This window comes from Clupea harengus, chromosome 5 (assembly GCF_900700415.2).
Source record: "Clupea harengus chromosome 5, Ch_v2.0.2, whole genome shotgun sequence".
In the NCBI taxonomy this organism is placed as follows: Eukaryota; Metazoa; Chordata; class Actinopteri; order Clupeiformes; family Clupeidae; genus Clupea; species Clupea harengus.
The window spans coordinates 9,387,635-9,407,635 of record NC_045156.1 but is presented as its reverse complement, the minus strand read 5'-3'; the positions used below and the strand labels follow the sequence as shown (position 1 = coordinate 9,407,635).

The following is a 20,001-nucleotide window of genomic DNA, read 5'->3' as shown; positions in this document are numbered from 1 at the left end:
TATCGTTTTGGCGCTATATAAATAAAATGTAATTGAATTGAATCCTGAATTGGCCCACATGACAGTGGCATATGTGAATGCTATTTTAGCCACACGATGGCGCAATTGTAAAAGGTATTAATTGTACCTTAATGGATTGACTAATGGGAAATGTCAGCGGGTGCATACTTGTGTTGAATACATGATTTAAGACTAGTAAATCATGTTTTTTTTGCAGACAGTCTGTTTGGTGAGCCTGACATATTTGCTACACAACAGATACTTCCTTTACTGAAGGAGCCAGTTGGTCAACTTCGTAGCCATACGGTTCACTTAAACTAATAGGCATCCACTGCCTTTTAAGTTATTATTATTTTTAATTATAGAAATAGTTTTAGCCGAACAGGGGAGTTACCAGACGACCTCAGAAAGTATTTTCATATTATTCTGTCGATGTCAAGTTCAAGCCCTATCCTGAAGGTAAACATTAGGCTAGTTTCAACGGTTTTGTTTTTCAATAGGCCTAATTATTATTAAATGGTCAGGTTATTTTATGGCAATTCGTTTGTTTAGACGGTTCGTACGTTAATTGCCAAACCTTTGGTGTGGTCTAATACATTCAGGTAGCCTATGCAATGAGTGCAGGCAGAGCTTCACTTCTAATATGGGAGGAGCATCTGGGTGCGGGAAAACGAATAAAAGCGTGTTCACCAGCAAGTGTCACAGCGATGTCATCTCTAGGAATATGTGCGCAAGATAATTTGACTCCCCTCATAATCGTTCCATCGGATAGTCTTGGGTCATCCCTTGGATATTTATAATAATGAGCAAGAGGGAATTTAGATGTAGCACGGTACTAAGGAGTGTTGATCAACAAGTAAGGTTTTATAATCAACAACTTAAGTTTTATAAGTGTTTAAAAGGTACGCGTTTTTAAAGTTTGGAATTGTATACTGCAATGATCAGGGTGCAATTACGCATGTAGGTAACGGGTCGAAAACAAGATTTACACCGGAAAATATGTGCCTATGAAGATGAGCTACATCTTAAAGAACACGCCCTGATAGATGAAGTAGACAGATATAGGACCTATGGGAGAGAGGGAGTCGGAGATCTCCGTGTGCGGCTTGTGTCACTCTCTGTGAAGCCAGTTACCTGAGACACGTAAACTGCCCAACATATGGTGAACACACGCCAGCCGAAGATTCTTCTAAGGATATCTTTTCACTTTTGTGACGGAACTTGACATTATTCTACGGGACACGGTAAAATTAGCAAATTTAAGGATTTCCACCAACTGTGAGCAGTCGGTGTTTGCTCCTTACCAACTTCCCCCTAGTGTGTGCACGGTAAGAGGGGGAACATGAGTAGAAAGACGCGTCGCTGGATTTTTCACATTTTTCTCTGCTTGGGGATTGTGTATTTGAAAATTGGGTAAGCATTTCGTACCTCTAATAACTATTGTCTGTGTATCCCAATTTAAAGATATTTCTGTACAAATTTGGCAAATTGGCCCGATGTGCCCGCGCTATGTTAACTAGATACAGAGAACAGTAGGATACAGATTTCAAGCAGGCAAACTGGGAACGACCGAAACAGGGCAGTGGTGATATCTCCGAGGACATAGAAGGCAGAACCGTGATTGATCTCGGCACTTCTTCTCGCAGACTTTTTAAAATCTATTTTGCAGGCAACAAACTGTAATGTTTTTGAGCTTCCTATAAATTAATAAAAATAGCCTTACTTTGTTCAATAATATTTCATGCAGCCGAAAAGTCATGTTGGAAGGTCGAAGTGCACCAGAGATGAGTTGGCTAATGGAAAATTGTTTTTGCATTTCATTATTTTCAATAGTACATACACGACACATTTTGAACGTGTGCTTTCTGGCTGTTGAATTATTTAGCCTATTTCCCTTAGTTTTATTTCTGAGATGTCAGGTGGCCACACGACAAAATGGCCAATTTCATATCTAAGTACTCTAAAGCTACTCCTATAATTCATTTATGCTTATTTATTATGTATAGATATAATAGGGGGAGATGTCCTGAAAAGCTATATGTGCACGCGGCGCAATAATGTCATAATAACCTCTGTGTCTTACCTGGTTTGCTAGATAAAAATAGAGGCGCTCTCTATGTGCATGGTTATAATCTCTAAAATTTACTTTAAACTTTTCAGGGGCTTTTCGTCTGTGGTTGCTCTGGGGGCAAGTATTATCTGTAACAAAATTCCCGGTTTGGCCCCTCGTCAAAGGACGATCTGTCAAAGCCGGCCCGACGCTATCATAGTCATCGGAGAAGGAGCACAAATGGGAATCAACGAGTGCCAGTTTCAGTTCAAGAATGGACGGTGGAATTGCTCTGCCCTTGGCGAGATGACTGTCTTTGGAAAAGAATTGAAAGTGGGTATGTTACAAAAATTATTTACGTCCAGCATCACGAAAATGCAATAACACAAAAAGGCACTCTATATGAGGTCTGACCAAATGCATGGGGGTATATGGTACAGCAACAAGTTAATGTTCTTCTACCTGTGGCATGTAGGATTCCCTAAAGATGGCCATAAAATGATTATTATCATTGAGTAGCAACAGTGTTACTAAGGATTGTTAGAATGTTACAAGAAAAATTCATTCATTCCAGTTCTTGAGAGAGGCTTGAATAGTTATGATTATACGCTTATTTACTTTAACTTTTAACTTCTAACACATGCATCCATCCCTACACATAATGAGAATCGCCTATTACCTAATTGCTGTTGTGGCATGACAAAGGTAAAGAAATCTCACATAGACATAGATTTAAGGATATAAAAGATATAATTTATAATAAATGTAATAGATCTTACATTACCACTAAATGAAGCAAACAGGTAAGGATTCAGCGAGAGGTTGCAACCTGATGCCCTGTTGTGGTTGTTGTGAAAAGTTTGATACTGGTTCAACAACTTGAACTGTGTCTGTGTCTGTGACTTTTTCAGCGGCAGCATCAGATTTGCCCTCAGTGTAAAACAACCACCGGTGCCGTGTTCACATTCTCTTTTGCCTCAGTGCAAGTAGTCTGACTGTTTTTTTATTGCTCCCCGCCAACCCCCCCCCCCCCCCCCCCTTATCAGTAGATTTTAATGATTTGGTAGCCAAGCTCTTCTCCTTACCACGGGTATAAGTTACATTAGTTGAATACAAGGACAAAAAAATACTGTACACTGTAAGGGGGGTGGTTTAACAATATGTTGTCCTGAAAAACAAAGCAGAAACTAATTACGAGTGATTTTTTTCCCCCTTTGGGTAATGTTATCGGTTTTCCTAGGGCAAACTCTGGGCCTATTTAGAGTTTTTTGCAGTGCTATTGAGCTGCCAACACTTTGATGAATGGTTGTGTGAGTCGCTGCCTAGATTCGAGGCTCTTTGACTGGTGGGAAAAGAAGGTTGGCTTATGGAGAGCTGTTTGTCTGGGGGAAGATGGCTGCAGGGGAGTCTCAGTGCTCAAATGACTGAACTGTCCCGGAAATAAACTTTTTTAGAGGGGGGATCATATTTACTATAATTCTCCTGTTTCCTTTTCTTTCTTTCTCTCCCTCTCACCCTCTCCTTTTGCTCTTTCTTTCCTCCTCCTCCTCTCTCTCTCTATCTCTCACTCTCTCTCTCTCTCTCTCTCTGTGCTAGAAACTACCTGAGAGATAGACAGTTGTGAGAATGTGTGCTAAAGGCTCAAAGGGAACCCAGTGATCTGTAGAGACTTGCATGTATTCCTGAGGGAGAACTTGGATTTTCATCCTCCCCATCAAAGACTTGCAGGGTTCTCAGGATAAGAAACAAAAAAAGTGGCTTTAATCACTTTGAGCACTTCTCCCTACGTCCCCATTCATGAAGTTTGCGAATTCTCTCTGTGTCACCTTTAGCTGTTTTTGGCAATGGACGGGACAGCTGCTGAGTCTTGCAAACAATGCCCCCTTGGGCGCTATGACGATGTATGTGACAGTGAAACATTGTGACACGGTATTGTTCCCAGCCCCCGCTGTGGTCCCCTCTCTCTCTCGGTCAGTGGGCCATCCATCTCCAGGCACGGACCGCTTTATCTCGCCGGGGCCCGCTGTTGTCTGTGTTTGATACCGCCCGGGGAAAGGCCGACTAGACAGGCGTTCTAATCGGATTGGTTTCACCGCGCAGATTAGCCGCCGTACGCACAGAAGCACAGAGTGGCGCGAGATGAATGCCATTGTTTAATCCCGCGCTGGTGGGGAGGGACTTTCACACTCTCTCAACGCTAAAGAACTAAAGAGGTAAAACCACCACCCACCCCCATTCCCCTAAAACGCCTCTGAATCCTCAAGCCTGCGGTCGTAGACGCTTGTTCAGTGTGTCCCTCACAAATTGTGATAACATTTCCCTTAAGAGAGGAGAGCCTACCCTCACCCCACTGTTGGTGCTAAGAGATTTGAACATTGATTTACTACGCCCTGAAGTTGTAAAATGCTCTGCACCCATACACAAGACGAGGGATAGACATGTTTTAAGCCTTTTATTTTTTTGTAAGTGTGTCAGCAACAGCTCCCCACTCCCTGAGTTTTCTGCCTGTTAACCACCCCATGGTATGCTCCAAAATAGTTTTCTTCCACCAGCATTAAGGCCTCAAGTCCAGACAAGCACATTGTGTTAGGTTTATAAATTAACCTCGTGCATTTGCAGTTTTTTGGCCAGGGAAGTCCTACATAGAATTATTCTAAGCCACTGGTTCAGATACCTCTGGAAAAAAGTAATGAAACACTTGTCATAACAGACGAGTTTTATGGCTTGCTTTATCAGTGATGTTTGTGTTTCAAGATCTCTACATTGAAGTAAACACAGTTTGACCAACACACAGAGAACAAAATAACACTTTTTCACCTTTATTTGAAAGTGGAGAAGGGTTCGACCTCCACTCACCTTAAGTTTTTGATACATACCCTTATATTGGCTGGGTGCCCGAGGGAGCCATAAAAATCTTTTCATAATTGATGCCCAGCTCTGGCCTTCCTTAAATTGCATGGGCTCAGCTCCAAGATGTTTATCAGTGACAGGTCCATGCATACCGGCAGCGTGTTAGTGAGGACCTCTGAACACTGCTTATTTGTTGATCAGCTTCACCATAAAGGTGGATAACAGACTTAGTACAATATAAAGTGCACTCTTACGTTGACAAATCAGCACGCTGCTAGGCGAGATATGCTGAAGAGATATGTGCACTTGGGTGAAATGATAATGCGCTGCAATAGTTTTTCTCTCCCAAGTTGCTTCACTTACAAAGTGCCCAGAACATCCATAACTGCGTTTTTGTCTGGTCATAAAATTTGCTCTTGTGAAATGTCCTGTGCCAGGAAGGTCTTGGTATGCTTGACAAAATCAGTGCAGATAATTTATATCTTTTTGAGATAGAACTGTAAACAATGGCTTTGTGCACAAATGTTAAATGTGGTTAAAATGGTGGTTATTATTGGTGTTATAGTCACTACATTGCACTGCAAGGTGATGCTTCTAAATGCATGTATTGTCCTTATGCCTATAAGGTATACGTTAAGCCAAGTTCCTATAAGTTGCTATACAGTAGTATAGAACTAGAATCTGACAGAGATAACCTTACCCAGATTTAATACTACCTATATTTGTGCGTTATTATAAGATGCAAGTCATGATGTATCTGCTGGAGTGATTGACAAAGTCTAATTGATTGTTTATTACATAAACACCCATGGCTTAATTTATTCCTTTACTGACAGAGCCTTCTAAACCTCTGCTCAGGAGTGGACGTCAGTATCCGTAAAATAGCAACAGGTTGAACACAAGGAGTTAACTGGTCCTGATGATTCGGTGATCTGTTCTGTTGCACGTAAATGATTCATTTAGAGGGTAAACACAAGGGATGGTGATCTAATGTGGAGGCAATGAGTACACTTCCTCAAAAGTGCCTGAGGCAGGTAGCTAACTGGCGAATCAGATCAATATCTTCATGTGCCTCGGCTCTCTTGAAGTCTCTCTCCTATGGCCTTGCCTGCAGGTGGGTGCGGCTACATGTCACATGTTCCTATTGTAATGGACTGCAGTTATAGTGTAGCAGCTTACCCATACATAGGATCCCCAGTGGAAGCTGGTTCTGATCCGGTTGAGCTCTGGCTGCGATCTGGCTGTGTTCTGGCATGGATATGGGCCAAATGAGGGCAAGAATGAGCTGCTGTCTGTGGTGAAATAGCCTCAGTGGAAATAAATATTTACAATAAAACCCTGTGGCAAATATGCACAAACAGATCTACTAATACAGCGAAGCATTAATTAGAAAAATGTTGTTAGCCTTATTGTGAAAAAAAACAGAACTTGTGATATTGAAGAAGAAAAAAAAAATCTAAAACTCAGAATTCTTCACTAGCAATGAAAAAAGGCAAGATTTGGAGGCAGCCTTTTCGGTCCTGTCTTAGTTTGAACAAATCACAGCGCTGACCTGGAAGTGCCCTGATTTAAAGGGGCAATCAATTATCTTTGTCTTCTGCTCCGACAGGCTCTGCATGCCTGCCAGGCTCACCTCCATTGGGTGTACTCCTCTCCTGACGGAAGCTGGGACAGTGGCCAGATGGAAGTTTAAACATATATTCCCCCTGTCTCTTCCACTCTGTTGTGCCTTAAATAAACTTGTGTCCATTGTGCTCCTCGTAGGGAGATGGAGTAGTCTTCCCCTCTGGCCAGAGCGGGTCATCTCGGTTCTCTCGTACATCATTCGCAGTCTGAATATTTTGTCGTGTTTTGTCAAGATTGCTGCTGGTGATTTGTTTGTGTGCACGTGGAGGCTGGTGGCCATGTTCTCCCTGAAGTGGCCATGTCTTTGAAAGCAGCGCATTTATGACATGCCAAAGGCGATGAGCCCTTGATGCACAAGTGTGGGTGGGTGGTATCATCGATGAGTTATTGTCTTGATAGGTCAAAAATGGCCGAGGAGTTTTTGTGGAAGTTAAGATTTTCCAGCATGACTGCGTTTTGCCAGCAGTTTCCCTCCCCCTCACTCTCACTCTCTCTCGCTCTCTCTGTCTCTCTCTCTCTCTCTCTCTCTCTCTCTCTCTCTCTCTCTCTCTCTCACACACACACACACACACACCTCCTCCAAAAGACGCTATCATTAATCTCTGCAAAGCATGCGTGATAAATGAAGCAAAACTTGGCACAGATTGCACATTTTATTTTTCCTTTTGAGTGTCAAAGCTATTGCAGGTATGTAAAAGGAGTTCTGACACTGCCCGAAACAGCAGGGTTGTGTTGTAAGCCATCCATCCATCCACTAAACACAACTTTTCTTTTTTTCTTTTTCTTTTCTTTCGGTCTGTGTACTTTTCTTCAGGCAGTAAAGAGGCCGCCTTCACCTATGCCATCATCTCGGCTGGCGTGGCCCACGCCATCACCGCGGCCTGCACCCAGGGCAACCTGAGTGGCTGCGGCTGTGACAAGGAGAAGCAGGGCTTTTACAACCAGGAGGAGGGCTGGAAGTGGGGCGGCTGCTCGGCCGACATCCGCTACGGCCTCAGCTTCTCCAAGGTGTTCGTGGACGCGCGGGAGATCCGGCAGAATGCCAGGACGCTCATGAACCTGCACAACAACGAGGTCGGCAGAAAGGTACGTGTGCTCTGGAATGTGCTGTGGGGTGGGTGCGAGGACCTGGGATGTTTCCACTGGAATGTTGAAATCTGGTTCAGGATACAGTACGTGTGTGTGTGTGTTTGTTTGTGTGTGTGCATGTGTGTTTGTGTGAGTGCATGTGTGTGTGCATGTGTGTTTGTATGAGTGCATGTGTGTGTGTAAATGCATGTGTGTGTCAGTCTGCCTGTCTGCTGGTCTGTCTGTATACATGTAACATTACCATTCTACTAGCTTGCTGTTGGGAGGTTAAGCAGTTCACTTGTTTCAGTTTAGTCTGACTCTGCTTCATATCTTCTGATTCATTTTGACAGAAATCTAACAGCATGAATTGAAGGGCATAATGAAAGTGACTGTAGTGGCAGTTTAGACATATCATATCATATTATTTGCTGATTAAAAGTTCCCCCAGCTAGTTACTGGGGCTTGAGAGCTGTTGACAGCCCATAATAATCATGTTCTTTCATTTGTCTGGCCCTGGCTTCCAATGAATAGCCTCCCCCACCAGGCTGGTTCCCTTCACTCCACTTCATTATCTTTTCACATGATGCATGGGCTTGATTACAGATGATTTGTTTACAGAGGAGTTATTATGAGTCCCTCTCAGATGATAAACAACCATAACATTTCTGTTTAAATGCAATAGGCTGTTATTATAGGGCACTGAACTAAGCTGGTGGATCCGTCTCCAGCTGAGTTAAGACAATAGCGCATATCTACACGCAACAATCACCACCAGCATCAGTCGCTCTAGATCCATTACTTTAGTCTGTCAATCAGCATGTTTGTGAAGAGTTACTGAGGAAGGCTTTTGGGCCTTTTCCGAGTGGGAGTAACCAAAGCCACTAGATCAGACCCCAGAATGACATTGGATCTCGAGTGTGGGTACTCAATTATATTAGTCCTCGCCGTGCACATTCTCATTTTGTTTTCCCTTTCATTTGTGGTCATTCTGCCAAAACCCAAAGGCTCTCTCGTTCCGTGATTAGATTAACACAACAATGTGTGTGGGCACTTTGCTGAACTAAACTCCATTTAAAAATCCATTTTAGATATTGTGGCATGCAAACCAAGCTGAGCTCTGAGACTCGCCGTTCACTTAACAACGTTAAAAAAAGACACTTTTGTCTCCAGTAAAAGTGACCAATCTCAAACCGATTTCACAACGACTCAGAAAGCAATATTTCAGCACTGGACAGGGTAGTTGATGAGGAAGATGAGGAGATGGGGTGGAGGGTGGGGGGCAATCGCAAACCTCAAAGGTCTGGCATGGGCCCACTTGAAATACCTCGGAGTAATCATTAACTTAATGCCCCCCTCTAGGCCCATCGCTCAGGCCGAATGGCAGCGCAGGGGCTGCCAGATCAGTGCAACCCAATAACCCCTCCATCAAACCACACAATTAGCCAGAGCCCAGTAACAAAAACGCATTATTCCCAACGTTGAAATTAAAGACTTTTGATGTGTCAGCTCCCGTTAAACCCAGTTGCTATGGGACTCAAGAGTGCAAACTCCAAACTGAAGATGTTTTGTCTGACGCATATGTGAGTGAAAAATGCTGCTTGGTAGATGGAGGGAGGTTGGGGTGGGGGGGTGGGGATCAGCTCCCTTGTTGCAAGACTTTTTACTTCAATAGCCATAAAATGTTTATCAAGAATCAACGGCATGACCGCACTAAGCCCGGTGTGTATCTGAGGCGGCTCTCAATTACCCCCGATGACTCCAGACAGTCTGAGCATCGTGATGCATGTGGAATAATTAAAAACTTAGGTGAGGCCTCCCTAATTCACACGAGGCCTCCCACCCACAGAGCCTGACAAGACACGGAAGATATGCGAACACATGCCATTACATCAGGATATCTTAGAGAGAGAGAGAGAGAGAGAGAGGGAGAAAGAAAGAAAGAAAAAGAGAGAGAGAGAGGGCGAGAAAGGTAGAAATACCTTGTGGCACCTACACAAAAGATTAAACTGATCCCTTGAACAAGCAAACCACCAAGATGCAAAAAAAACCCTCAGCAAAAGTAAAGACTTTAATTAAAGCCTACATAGATACAGCACACTAAAGGCATTCATGATGTTTAGCTATGATATTCATGTATCTTCACTTAACCAGTGGAGCCACACTGACATGTCAAATTGTACATCAACCTTATTTGGATTTATAAATAGGCATAATTATAGGCTTTAAATAATAGTCTTTGTTTCAGCTGTTATAAATCACTATTAAATGTTCCTTTTAGGCATCACGTGGTATGATTTAATGTTTTAATCACAGTGCATTATCATTTGCAGTGTGTTCTCGCTGTGGGACTCACAGAAGGATCTTTGGTTAGTGTATTTTTCGTCCGACTGGTCCCTTCACTTCATCATCCAGCTGTTCTCGGCTCGTTCTTAGTTGTAAACACCCTCTCCTGTGCCTGTGTTTGTGTTGTAGTTTATTTTCTTAGGCTCATAGGGGGCAAAGGCCTAGACATCCTACAGACAACAAACTGAAACAGTATGGCCTCCCCCGTATTGGTGAAACTGATAGTTACATGTTGCCTAATAGATTTCCTGTTTGATGGTTGATTTGGCAACCCGGAGAGCAAACGATTCTGGAATGGTTCTCAGCAGCAGTGGTCCTGCTAGCATTAATGTGTCATAATAATAGAAGACACTAAGAGATAGTCCAAAATAAAAGTCTCTCCATCATTTAACAGAGGTCCCTCTTCACCCATTGAAATGCAAGAAATGCAGCCATGACGCTGATCGGGCCCGGATACCCTCTCTTAGTAGGAGCAGGCACCTGTGCGTGGAGACATGAAACCTAGCTCTGCGGCTCTATCTGTGTAAACTATACACACGGCTCTTGTTGAACGAACTCACGATTGCCATTCAAGCTGTGTTTATGTCATACCTTCCACGGTTTGCACTAGGCCTTGCACACACGCCTCGTGCGCACAGAGTCTCCTGTACCCGCCTCTGATATTTTGAGCAGGGGGATCATTTGCGTAATGTGTTTTGTATACAACTGCGGAAGCTCTCGGAAAGACTGACTACAGTGACTGGTCTTCTCAGTGTTGTGTGTGTGTGATCCCCCCCCACCCCCCGCCTCATTCTTCGGGGCCAAAGGCGTGAGGCAAATGTATTCTGGCGCAGCGAGTTTAACAGTCCCCACATTCTTCATTTGGAACGTTTAAGAAAAAAAAAAAAAAAACCTTTGTCTCAACCTGTCTAAGTCTTCACAAAATATGCTGGTCTAGAAAAAAATGAGGCGCTAGTTCCCCAAACCATAGGGTTATGATCACACTAACCTTCTGCATTTATCTACAGTAGTGCTCTTCTCATTAAAAGAAAGTTAACAGTGTATCTGTTGTCAGCAATAGCATTAAAGAGAGTAAAAATAGATGCCACAGCTATAGAGATGGGAAGTTGTTACTGAATGATAAGATCAACACACTCTCCCTGAAGTTTACTCATCTCTTAAGAATCTAAGAGGAGCCCTATCAGATATGATGAAGGGAAACAAATGAGTGACCTGCAGCTGCTAGCGGTTTTGTGTGAAGCCACTGATCCTCGTCTCCCCAGAGGGAGGTCAGTGTACACGCCGCCCTCGTGTCAGAGGGCCTGTTTTCGTCTCCCAGACGCTGACTTGTCTCTGTGTGCTTGTGTTGTAGATCTTGGAGAAGAACATGCGGCTGGAATGCAAGTGTCACGGCGTGTCGGGCTCCTGCACGACCAAGACCTGCTGGACGACGCTGCCCAAGTTCCGGCAGCTGGGCTACATGCTGAAGGAGAAATACAACCAGGCCGTGCACGTGGAGGCCATCCGCGCCAGCCGCAACAAGCGGCCCAAGTTCCTCAAGGTGAAGAGCACCTTCCGCAAGCCGCAGGACACCGACCTGGTGTACATCGAGAAGTCGCCCAACTACTGCGAGGCCGACCCGGTGACGGGCAGCATGGGCACGCAGGGCCGCATGTGCAACAAGACGGCACAGCAGCCCAACGGCTGCGACCTGATGTGCTGCGGGCGCGGCTACAACACGCATCAGTACTCGCGCGTGTGGCAGTGCAACTGCAAGTTCCTCTGGTGCTGCTACGTCAAGTGCAACACCTGCAGCGAGAGGACAGAGGTGTACACGTGTAAATAATGAGAATAGTGTTTTTATTGTTATTATTAATATTAATGATGGTTAATATAAATATATAAATATATTTATTGGACAACTTATTTATGCACATATACGCACACATAATATGTGTGTGTGTGTTCAACGGATTGAAACGCAAGCTTGTAAGATACAGAGTTCCCTTTCAGGGGTTGTTATGGACAACTTGGGACGCGTCCGTGGGATCGCTGTTTGGACATGACTGACTGACTGGTCCTACTAGTGTCTCACTCCTGCAGAAGGACTAGTCATGCTCACTGCGGGGACACATGTGCACTTGCTGCAGAGACTGGAGATGGCGAAAGGATTTCTGCCATGGACAATGTACAGAAAGCTCTTTTGGATCATGAGCAACTTGTTAGTGTTGAGTGTTGGTACAGGGATGGGTTCACTCGTTAATGAACGTACAGCCTGTCTGCCATCTGCAAAACCATTGCTTTTTATCTGTTTCTTTTCTTTGTAAAGGATTATCACTTTTCTGCTGTTTATTTTGATTTAAGTGGATGGACTTTTTTTTACTTTTGGCATGAATTTATTGAAACAGCAATGACAATATTTAACTTTTTTTATTTAGAGAAAAGAAACTAATATTAATTTATTTAATGAGGAGACTACTGATTTCTCATTGTTTCACCAACAACATTAGGCTACTTTTAAGTCAGATTCCTTGTTTCTGTTTCACAAACAGCTTGAACGTATTCACTGTTACTTTCTGACCTGCAAGCTCTGCTGGTGCAAGCACAGCATTCATATGTGTTAAGAGTAGCTCTATACGAAGTTATGATGAAATGAATGCATTTTTTAACAATTTAATTCAATGTTCCTTTTTGTCACATTCCATCGCCAATTTGGCAACCTGTTCCTCACCGATAACTTTTCATTAATACCACTATATTGCAGAGCCAGAAAGCTAACATTTCCACTAGGATTTGTAAGATAACTACTGTTGGATCTGAAGGCTTTTTATGAAAAGAGAGAACATAACAAATGATCACTCACACGCTTGTACGCTGATTATGAAAAGGGATGCAATCGAGTTCTATAAAGATAGTATGGTGCCAGGTAAAGAAACGATCAAATGCCAATAATATGACAAACATGTTTTTCATTGCAGCAGGTATAGCTGTGCTCGTGCTGAATCCTGAGATCGTAGCTATGACGTCCAGGATTTTTCTGGAACACCACTATTGTCTTGTGAGCAGCCAATTTGAATTGGAATAGTTTTGGAAGTTGCTAAAGTGTACTTAACGTGGAGAAAAATAAGGAAACAGGAGAAAACAACATTCCAGTTACTTTGCCAAGTATTTTGTTCGTGATATCATTATTTTGTGGATATACAACACCACTTTGTCTATGCTAGTCATTGCACAACCATGTTTTATAACGTGAAAATACTCCCCCCACCTATCATGATACACTGGAGCTGTTTATACTGTATCTATGACTGCTAGTTTGTCCCAAAATTAATCATTAATGCCTTTTTTTAGTGAAAAGTGTGGTAAGACACTAAGACGTATGGCATTTTGAATGCACATCCTGTATTTTGCTGACAGTTAATGATTAATTTTGACACATTATAGCTCTGTATATGTATGTATATGGAACAACAGTGTGTAGTCCACATTGTATTTTATATTGGAAAAAAAAGCTTGTGTGCTGCTAGTTGTTTTGGACATCAAGCTGCAATATGCAGAATTTCACATGGCCCATGATGACAGCAATGTTAACTTGGTAATTGCCACTGGTATCACCGTGATGTCTGAGTTTCCTGGTGAATTGTCCCTGTGTATGCATTGCTTAATAGATATATTTTGTAAGAGATTATTTTTATATGAATGTTTTATTTATTTTAATTTTCTTTTGTAAAAAAAAAAAAGAAAAAAGAAATATGCCACCATCCAGCTCTAACAGCAATCTCAGTACTTGTCAGAAATAAAATTAATACTTAATAGGGTTGTGTTTGTTATGATAGTCAATGAAACCATCATATGTATTATGTTTACTACATTGCAAACGTGAGTGGTCTTAAGTGGTTTATAGTGATAGTTATGTAGGTCAGAGATTTACCCATGACAAAACATTTCAGTGGAACCGTTTTAGATAAGTCAGTAGTCAGTAAACTGTTACAAACTCCGCTAATACAGTGTAGCATCAAATAAAACATTGCTAAGTAGTTTCAGCTTTCCATTCTGTTCCATTATGGAACACAGATTCTGGTAGTAGTGCAGATAGAGGTGTTTTACCAAAGAACAAGGAAGTGTATGATAACAGTGGACCATGGATTGAACCAATTTACTGCCAAATTGATCCCACCTAATGCTTATTCTGTCATATTTAATTTAACAAAATTATGAACTGAGTGTTGAACAGTGTTAATAAATGTCTCTTAATCAGTTTGGAACTCTGAATTCCATTACTTTATCTCTGGACTTGAAAAGAATGACAAAAAAAATAACATCTTCTAAGTTCTACCTTTTGTCTGAAGGAAGGAAGAATTCGGTTTTATTTTTATTACAAATTCTCTAAATTATGCATTTCTCCTAATATAAATGATATTAAACACATTGGGATGGATATAAAAGTACACCAATTTCATCTCAGCACGCTATCCACAAGTCAGTTTCACCACAACAGACCACGTCACAAAAAAAACAGGTCACGTCAGTGGACAAGAGCGACCGGACAAAGACGCCCTCTGTCTTTCCAAAGAACAAACGACTCTCTCTGAATGTCACAAATCGGTTTACCTTACAGCAATCAAGCCCCTCAAAGGCACAGCACACTCATATACCTCATATACCCTCGTCTCTAGACAGGAACTCCAACCAAACGTACTCACTCTTCTTCAGTCAAGGTAGCATTCCATTGTGTATGGCCTGGGCTATGTGAAAAATGTAGTCTCATTAGGCAATCGGTGCAGAGTCAGAAGATGTATGGGTGCATAGTTCACCACTGAACTCACTGAACAAAGATATGACACACATGAGAGCTTATACTGGATGTAGTATCCATGTTAGAACAGATAAATACTTTAAGGGTAAGTGGGTTTATTTTAGAGTTTGAGTTGAAATGGTACACCACATACATCTCTGTTTCTTCACCACCAGGAAAGGAACAGGGACAACCAATAAACCTTTTTTTCTTCTTTTCACAATTAACTTGTGTTGTGGCCTTGTGTTCTCTGATATAGAATTTCACTTCCACTTGGAAACTTCTGAAGGAGTTTTTTTTCCCTATGTTAAAACAGAATCACAGTAGAGCCTGAAAGGTCCTTCGCTAAACACAAAGGTTCTAAGTAGAGACTCTCAAACACACACACACACACACTCACACAACAGATTCCCATCGAAACAGACACAGCTTGGCAGAGTTGACAGTGATCTCTACTGCTGGTCTCTGGATCAACTGACACAGTTAAATATGTTGGGCTCCTTATACACAGCCTTGATGATAGCAGGGGGTGGAGTGATTGGCAGGAGATGAACAGTGTTAAGTGGATAACACCACTCATGGCAGATATTCCCAATAACATACACTTTTTAGTGACAAACACTACAGACACACTGATAATATGACAATCAGCCTCAACATATTCAAAACTGAAGGGGCTCTGTAAAGCCATGTGTTTATTTAATAGATATATAATCATGGAAATAAAATATCAAGATGCTCTGTGTCGACAGATAGACTTGCTAAATGCCTCAAAATATGCCAGCATTGTCACTTTTCTAAATTGATTCATCATGACAATGCCTCAGATTAGTTAGGTGGCAACTATTCATCTGCTCCAATGTAATCATAGTCATTAACGTATTGTTGCCTTCTCGCTTCGCCAGTTTTTACAATCTGGATGACTGAGGGTGGGCAGGAAAAGAGCGGAGGAAAGTGAGGGCATTCTAATAGCGCGACGACGGGGCGCTTTAATTGATGAGCGCAGAGCAGAGAGGGTGTCGAGGTGGCGGCCGGCAGAGGAAGGCGGAGAGGGAACGGCAGGGGTGATGGATGGCGCTGACATCTGCTTCATTCACTCCTCTGTCGCGTCGCCACAACAACGGCACTGCGCCCCTCAGCAATGTTCCACGGTTTCCCTGAGAAGCGCGGTCCCCCATTAGCCAAATGTTAACTATGCAAAAACCAGATAGCTTTTTTGAAGGGGACGCTACTTATTTTGTTTCGAGAGGAAGGCGAATTAGACTGTAAAAGGGATGATGTCAAGTGTAATTTCAGTCCAGGAGTTTTCCGGGAAAATCGGATGCCATTTCTTTCCGACACAAAACATCTCTTTTGCTAGTGCTAAAACTGCGTCAACAGACACCCGCATGAGGCAGGCAGCTGGCCAAACATTTCTTTCTGAGTAACATCATCGTTTGATCATGAGTGGAATCACAAAATCTTGTGGTCTAAAAGAACTGGGAAGAGAAAAGAAAAGCCGGTGAATGAGATGTTTGCAACTACTTAACATACTCGGGGTTCTAATAGAAGTTACTCATTTTGGCTCGGACTTTCCCTTTTTGTCACATTTTGAATGGGGGTATTTTCAATAAGTTACACTCATTACTATGTGAAACCTTATCCCTTTGGATGGAATAGCCTCATTTTGACTTAGGCAACAAGTAGACGACAGCCTCAATCATTCCCCCCCATAAATTCTGTCTGAATATACAGGCCTACCCTTTCCATACTCCAAATAGTTCAATAAATTCAGTTTGCTTCTGTTCAAGTAACCAACAGTCTTAAAACATTAGCCTACACCTGTAATGCAGTTGTAAACCACCCGTGTTGTCAGGTAGGCCTACTCTGCAGAGAATACTGCTGGTCTTGCCAGGTGTTCCCCATAACGGTTGCACTGCAGAACTGCAACTTTACTGTGTTCCTTTCACTGCGGCTCTCTGCACTTTGATTTCATGCACACGGTCCAAGACAGTGAACACCAAGAAACACTAATTAAGATCTTCGCAATGTTGCCTGATAACAGAGCAGTTTCATGGCGAAAGTATTCGCGTTTAGCGTCAACGCCTGTCTGCCAAGCGTACCTCCCCCTCCCTCGCATAGACTACATGGTTTATGTGACGCTCTCTGACCGCACCTGTGCACACCTGGACTCCGACAGCAGTCCATGATTTATGACAGTCGGCCTGTCTCGTACCGTGGTGGTGTTCTCTTAGCTGGATCTGTGCCTCTCCTCTCCGCTCAGGCTCCCGTGACCGCCCTACTCTCTCTCTCTCTCTCTCTCTCTCTCTGGGCCCCACTGCTCGCCTCCGAGTTTTGACATACCTGTCTGGAATAAGCTTTTTTTCTATGCAGGTATGATGCAACGGTTTAACCCGATGGGTTCTACTCACCTGCTGTTTAAGAACGTGTGAGGCCATGCGGAGACTTAAATTTACCACTGCAGGCTGGGGTTAGACTTTACTGATTTCCATTGGGGGGGGGGGGGGGCTCTCTAGAAGCAGCAGGTATTAAACATGACAAAATGCTCGGAGAGCACATGTACTCTTAGAATCAAAAAAGCTGCACACTTGATGGTGAGAGTTTGAGGAGAAGTATGGCACATTTATGGCACATGTATGGTACAGTGCACAGTATCTTTATTCTCTTACACATTGTAAGAGTATGGTACAAGTTATCAATGGTCCTGTAGCATAAACAAATAAACAAATCAAAGTGGGGGGAAAAAAACACATCATCAGTAAACAATTCACTACAACCCCTCCTACCCTCACTGATGGATCATCCTGCAAATGTTCGGAAATCTAGTCTAATTGATGAGTTCTTAGAATGGCTCTTACTCAGCAGCTGGGAGATGCACCCATTGGCACACCTGCCTTACCACTCCCTGCCTGGCACTCAAACAACGCACCCACCTAATAACTGTCATTACTACGGGCACCATATTACCAAACTCAAGCAGATACACCCATAACTCTGGAAGGGATGACAACATAATGGAAGTATGCTCTGACAGGTATTACTAAGCATGTGGTGGGGAAGAGTCAAGGTCGTTACTTAAGTCATCACATCTTTGTTTGACTGGTGAGCATAAATCAGACATTTAAAAAGCACTCATTTCTTTCCAGTGAACTTTGTTGCGGTAATGACTGACTTCATTCTAACAGGCAAAATCACTGTCGGAGCTTGTTGGTATTCGGTGGATCTTTCCTCATTAGGGTCCACATTTAGTACCTAATCAAGCAAGGAAGCAAGAGAACACAAATGTCCTGAGAGCAAACACCGCAACACATGTTTGGTCAGGCAATTAAAACCAGTTAATTAATGAATTAATTAACCTTGGGAAAACGTCTTGACAAGGGGGGCAGGTGATGAAACAAGACAAGCACTTATCATGCAGAGTATTCATCTTAATTAATGTCTCATCTCAAAAATCTTTACAGCACTCTGACTTCAAATCAGCTTCTGTGAAATGTATGAGACATGGCTGATATTACTGGTGCTTGGACAGACAGCTACACTTGCAAGCTAGCTAATCCCACCACTTGTACACGATTCACAGGAATCACGGCGAAAAACAATGCAGGTCTGTCAGCACTTGTGTGTTTAGCCTCAACACTGGCAAAAACTAAAGTCAACAAACGAACAAGTCGACTTCACTCACACTGTTTTCGGAGAAACAGAGGGCTAGACAACAGGCCTCAGAGGACTCCGAGGCTGACGATGAGAAATCACAACACCGCATTCCGTGCTGTCACCTCGCGCCGGCGTATCGTACCTGCAAGACACAGTTCAAGAAGTTCAAACCTCCCTCTCACTCTGACTGAATCCTTCTCAACCAGTGTGTCTATGAAGGGGATATGAGCCGCTGATCACCGCTGAGAGTTCCTTCCCTCCACAGACTATTTCTGTATACAGTTTTTAGAGAGAGAAATATGTATACGTAAAAAACCCTACAAATTAACCTGCAGTATGCATATGGTCACATTTAATATTACAGTGCCCTTGTTAAACTATAACCACGTTGTTAATTACAGTGTAGTACTGTATAAGATACTCATGGAGTAACAAAATCAAGTTAAGTTCATGCCTTTGTCTTAGTGGATAAACGATGCACGCTATCAAGAAGTCACTCCTGATAAGACGACGGAAATTTAGAGTGCCTACAAAAGCAGGTGAACTATCAAGGAGTGATGACTTCACCTCAGGTGTGGACTGTTTTGTTCTCTCTCTCTCTCTCTCTCTCTCTCTCTCTTCTCCCCATGCTGATCCATGTGCGTGCCACACATGAGATACAGCCTGATTTCTCTGGTTTGAAGCAGCGCATGGGTGACCCCTATGCTCACCCGCTTGGGCAGCGTCACCTGAACCAGCGTCATCTGTAGTGTCTGGAGTGTCATGAGCCATAAGCTGTTTGCTATAAAAACACTGGAGAGGAAAAAAAAAAAAAGAAGAAGATTCCCATCTCATAAAGCCCATTCATAAGGGTTTGCATGGCAACACTACGCAAGCCTGACTTCTGGAAATGCTGCAGCATATCATTTGCTTGTACACGACATGAATGTTGCATAATATTTGCACGAGTCAAGTTCAAACTAACTCTAACAGTAAGTCCTAGGTGTGCAGATGTAAAGCGATGGCCAAGGTTACTTTATATGAATGTGTACATACGTGCGTGTTACATTTTTATATTTTGTTTTTGAGAGTGCTCCACGGATTCTTCTTCTACCAGGCAACATGGCAGCACTTTGTGTGGCTACAGTACACAGAGTGTGGACCCAAAATATGCCCAGCGATGGCAGACATGTGGCGATGGCCAAGAACAGTCTCTCAGCAATACTACTGTTCATTGTCTCTCTCCTGCTCTGACAAGGTTCAACTGCAGTAATGAGATGTTTGCAAGAACTCTTTTAAGGGATTACTTCATACACCTAGTCCAGGTGTATACTTAAGGATCCTATTCCGCTTCATGGCTGTGTCCGTGAGAAAACAATAGGGCACACTATAATAAATAAGTATAACACTTATTGTGTTATTTCACAAAATACACCCCAGTCTAGCCCTTGTGATTTATGGTTAAGCTGTGTGAGTCTACCTGTCCTCTTGTTCTATGTGAGCAGCACATGTCATTGAGCTGATTCCTTTTATCCTGCGGCTCAATGATTCCCTGACAAGAAGGGTTTAGGGTTCTGTAAAGAAAAAACACAACGCCACTCTTTTATGCTTCTGAAGCCAGCTGTCCACAAAAAATGCCCACATCCCATTGAAG

General features: G+C 42.8%; 1 protein-coding gene across 1 annotated transcript; it reads left to right on the top strand.

The window, feature by feature from the left end:
- Positions 1-272: 272 nt before the first annotated feature.
- On the top strand, positions 273-12,513 carry wnt7aa (wingless-type MMTV integration site family, member 7Aa). The gene is made up of 4 exons (XM_012838527.3): positions 273-1,413; positions 2,161-2,387; positions 7,341-7,612; positions 11,292-12,513. The coding sequence occupies exons 1-4, from the start codon at positions 1,343-1,345 to the stop codon at positions 11,763-11,765; spliced, it is 1,044 nt and encodes a 347-aa protein (XP_012693981.1). The 5' UTR covers positions 273-1,342; the 3' UTR covers positions 11,766-12,513.
- Positions 12,514-20,001: the final 7,488 nt, after the last annotated feature.

Bases quoted from the DNA above. Each gene is read 5' to 3' on its own strand.
- wnt7aa (XM_012838527.3), top strand. From the start codon at position 1,343: ATGAGTAGAAAGACGCGTCGCTGGATTTTTCACATTTTTCTCTGCTTG. The intron at 1,414-2,160 runs GTAAGCATTTCG...TAAACTTTTCAG, and splicing joins ATTGTGTATTTGAAAATTGG to GGGCTTTTCGTCTGTGGTTG. The intron at 2,388-7,340 runs GTATGTTACAAA...ACTTTTCTTCAG, and splicing joins TGGAAAAGAATTGAAAGTGG to GCAGTAAAGAGGCCGCCTTC.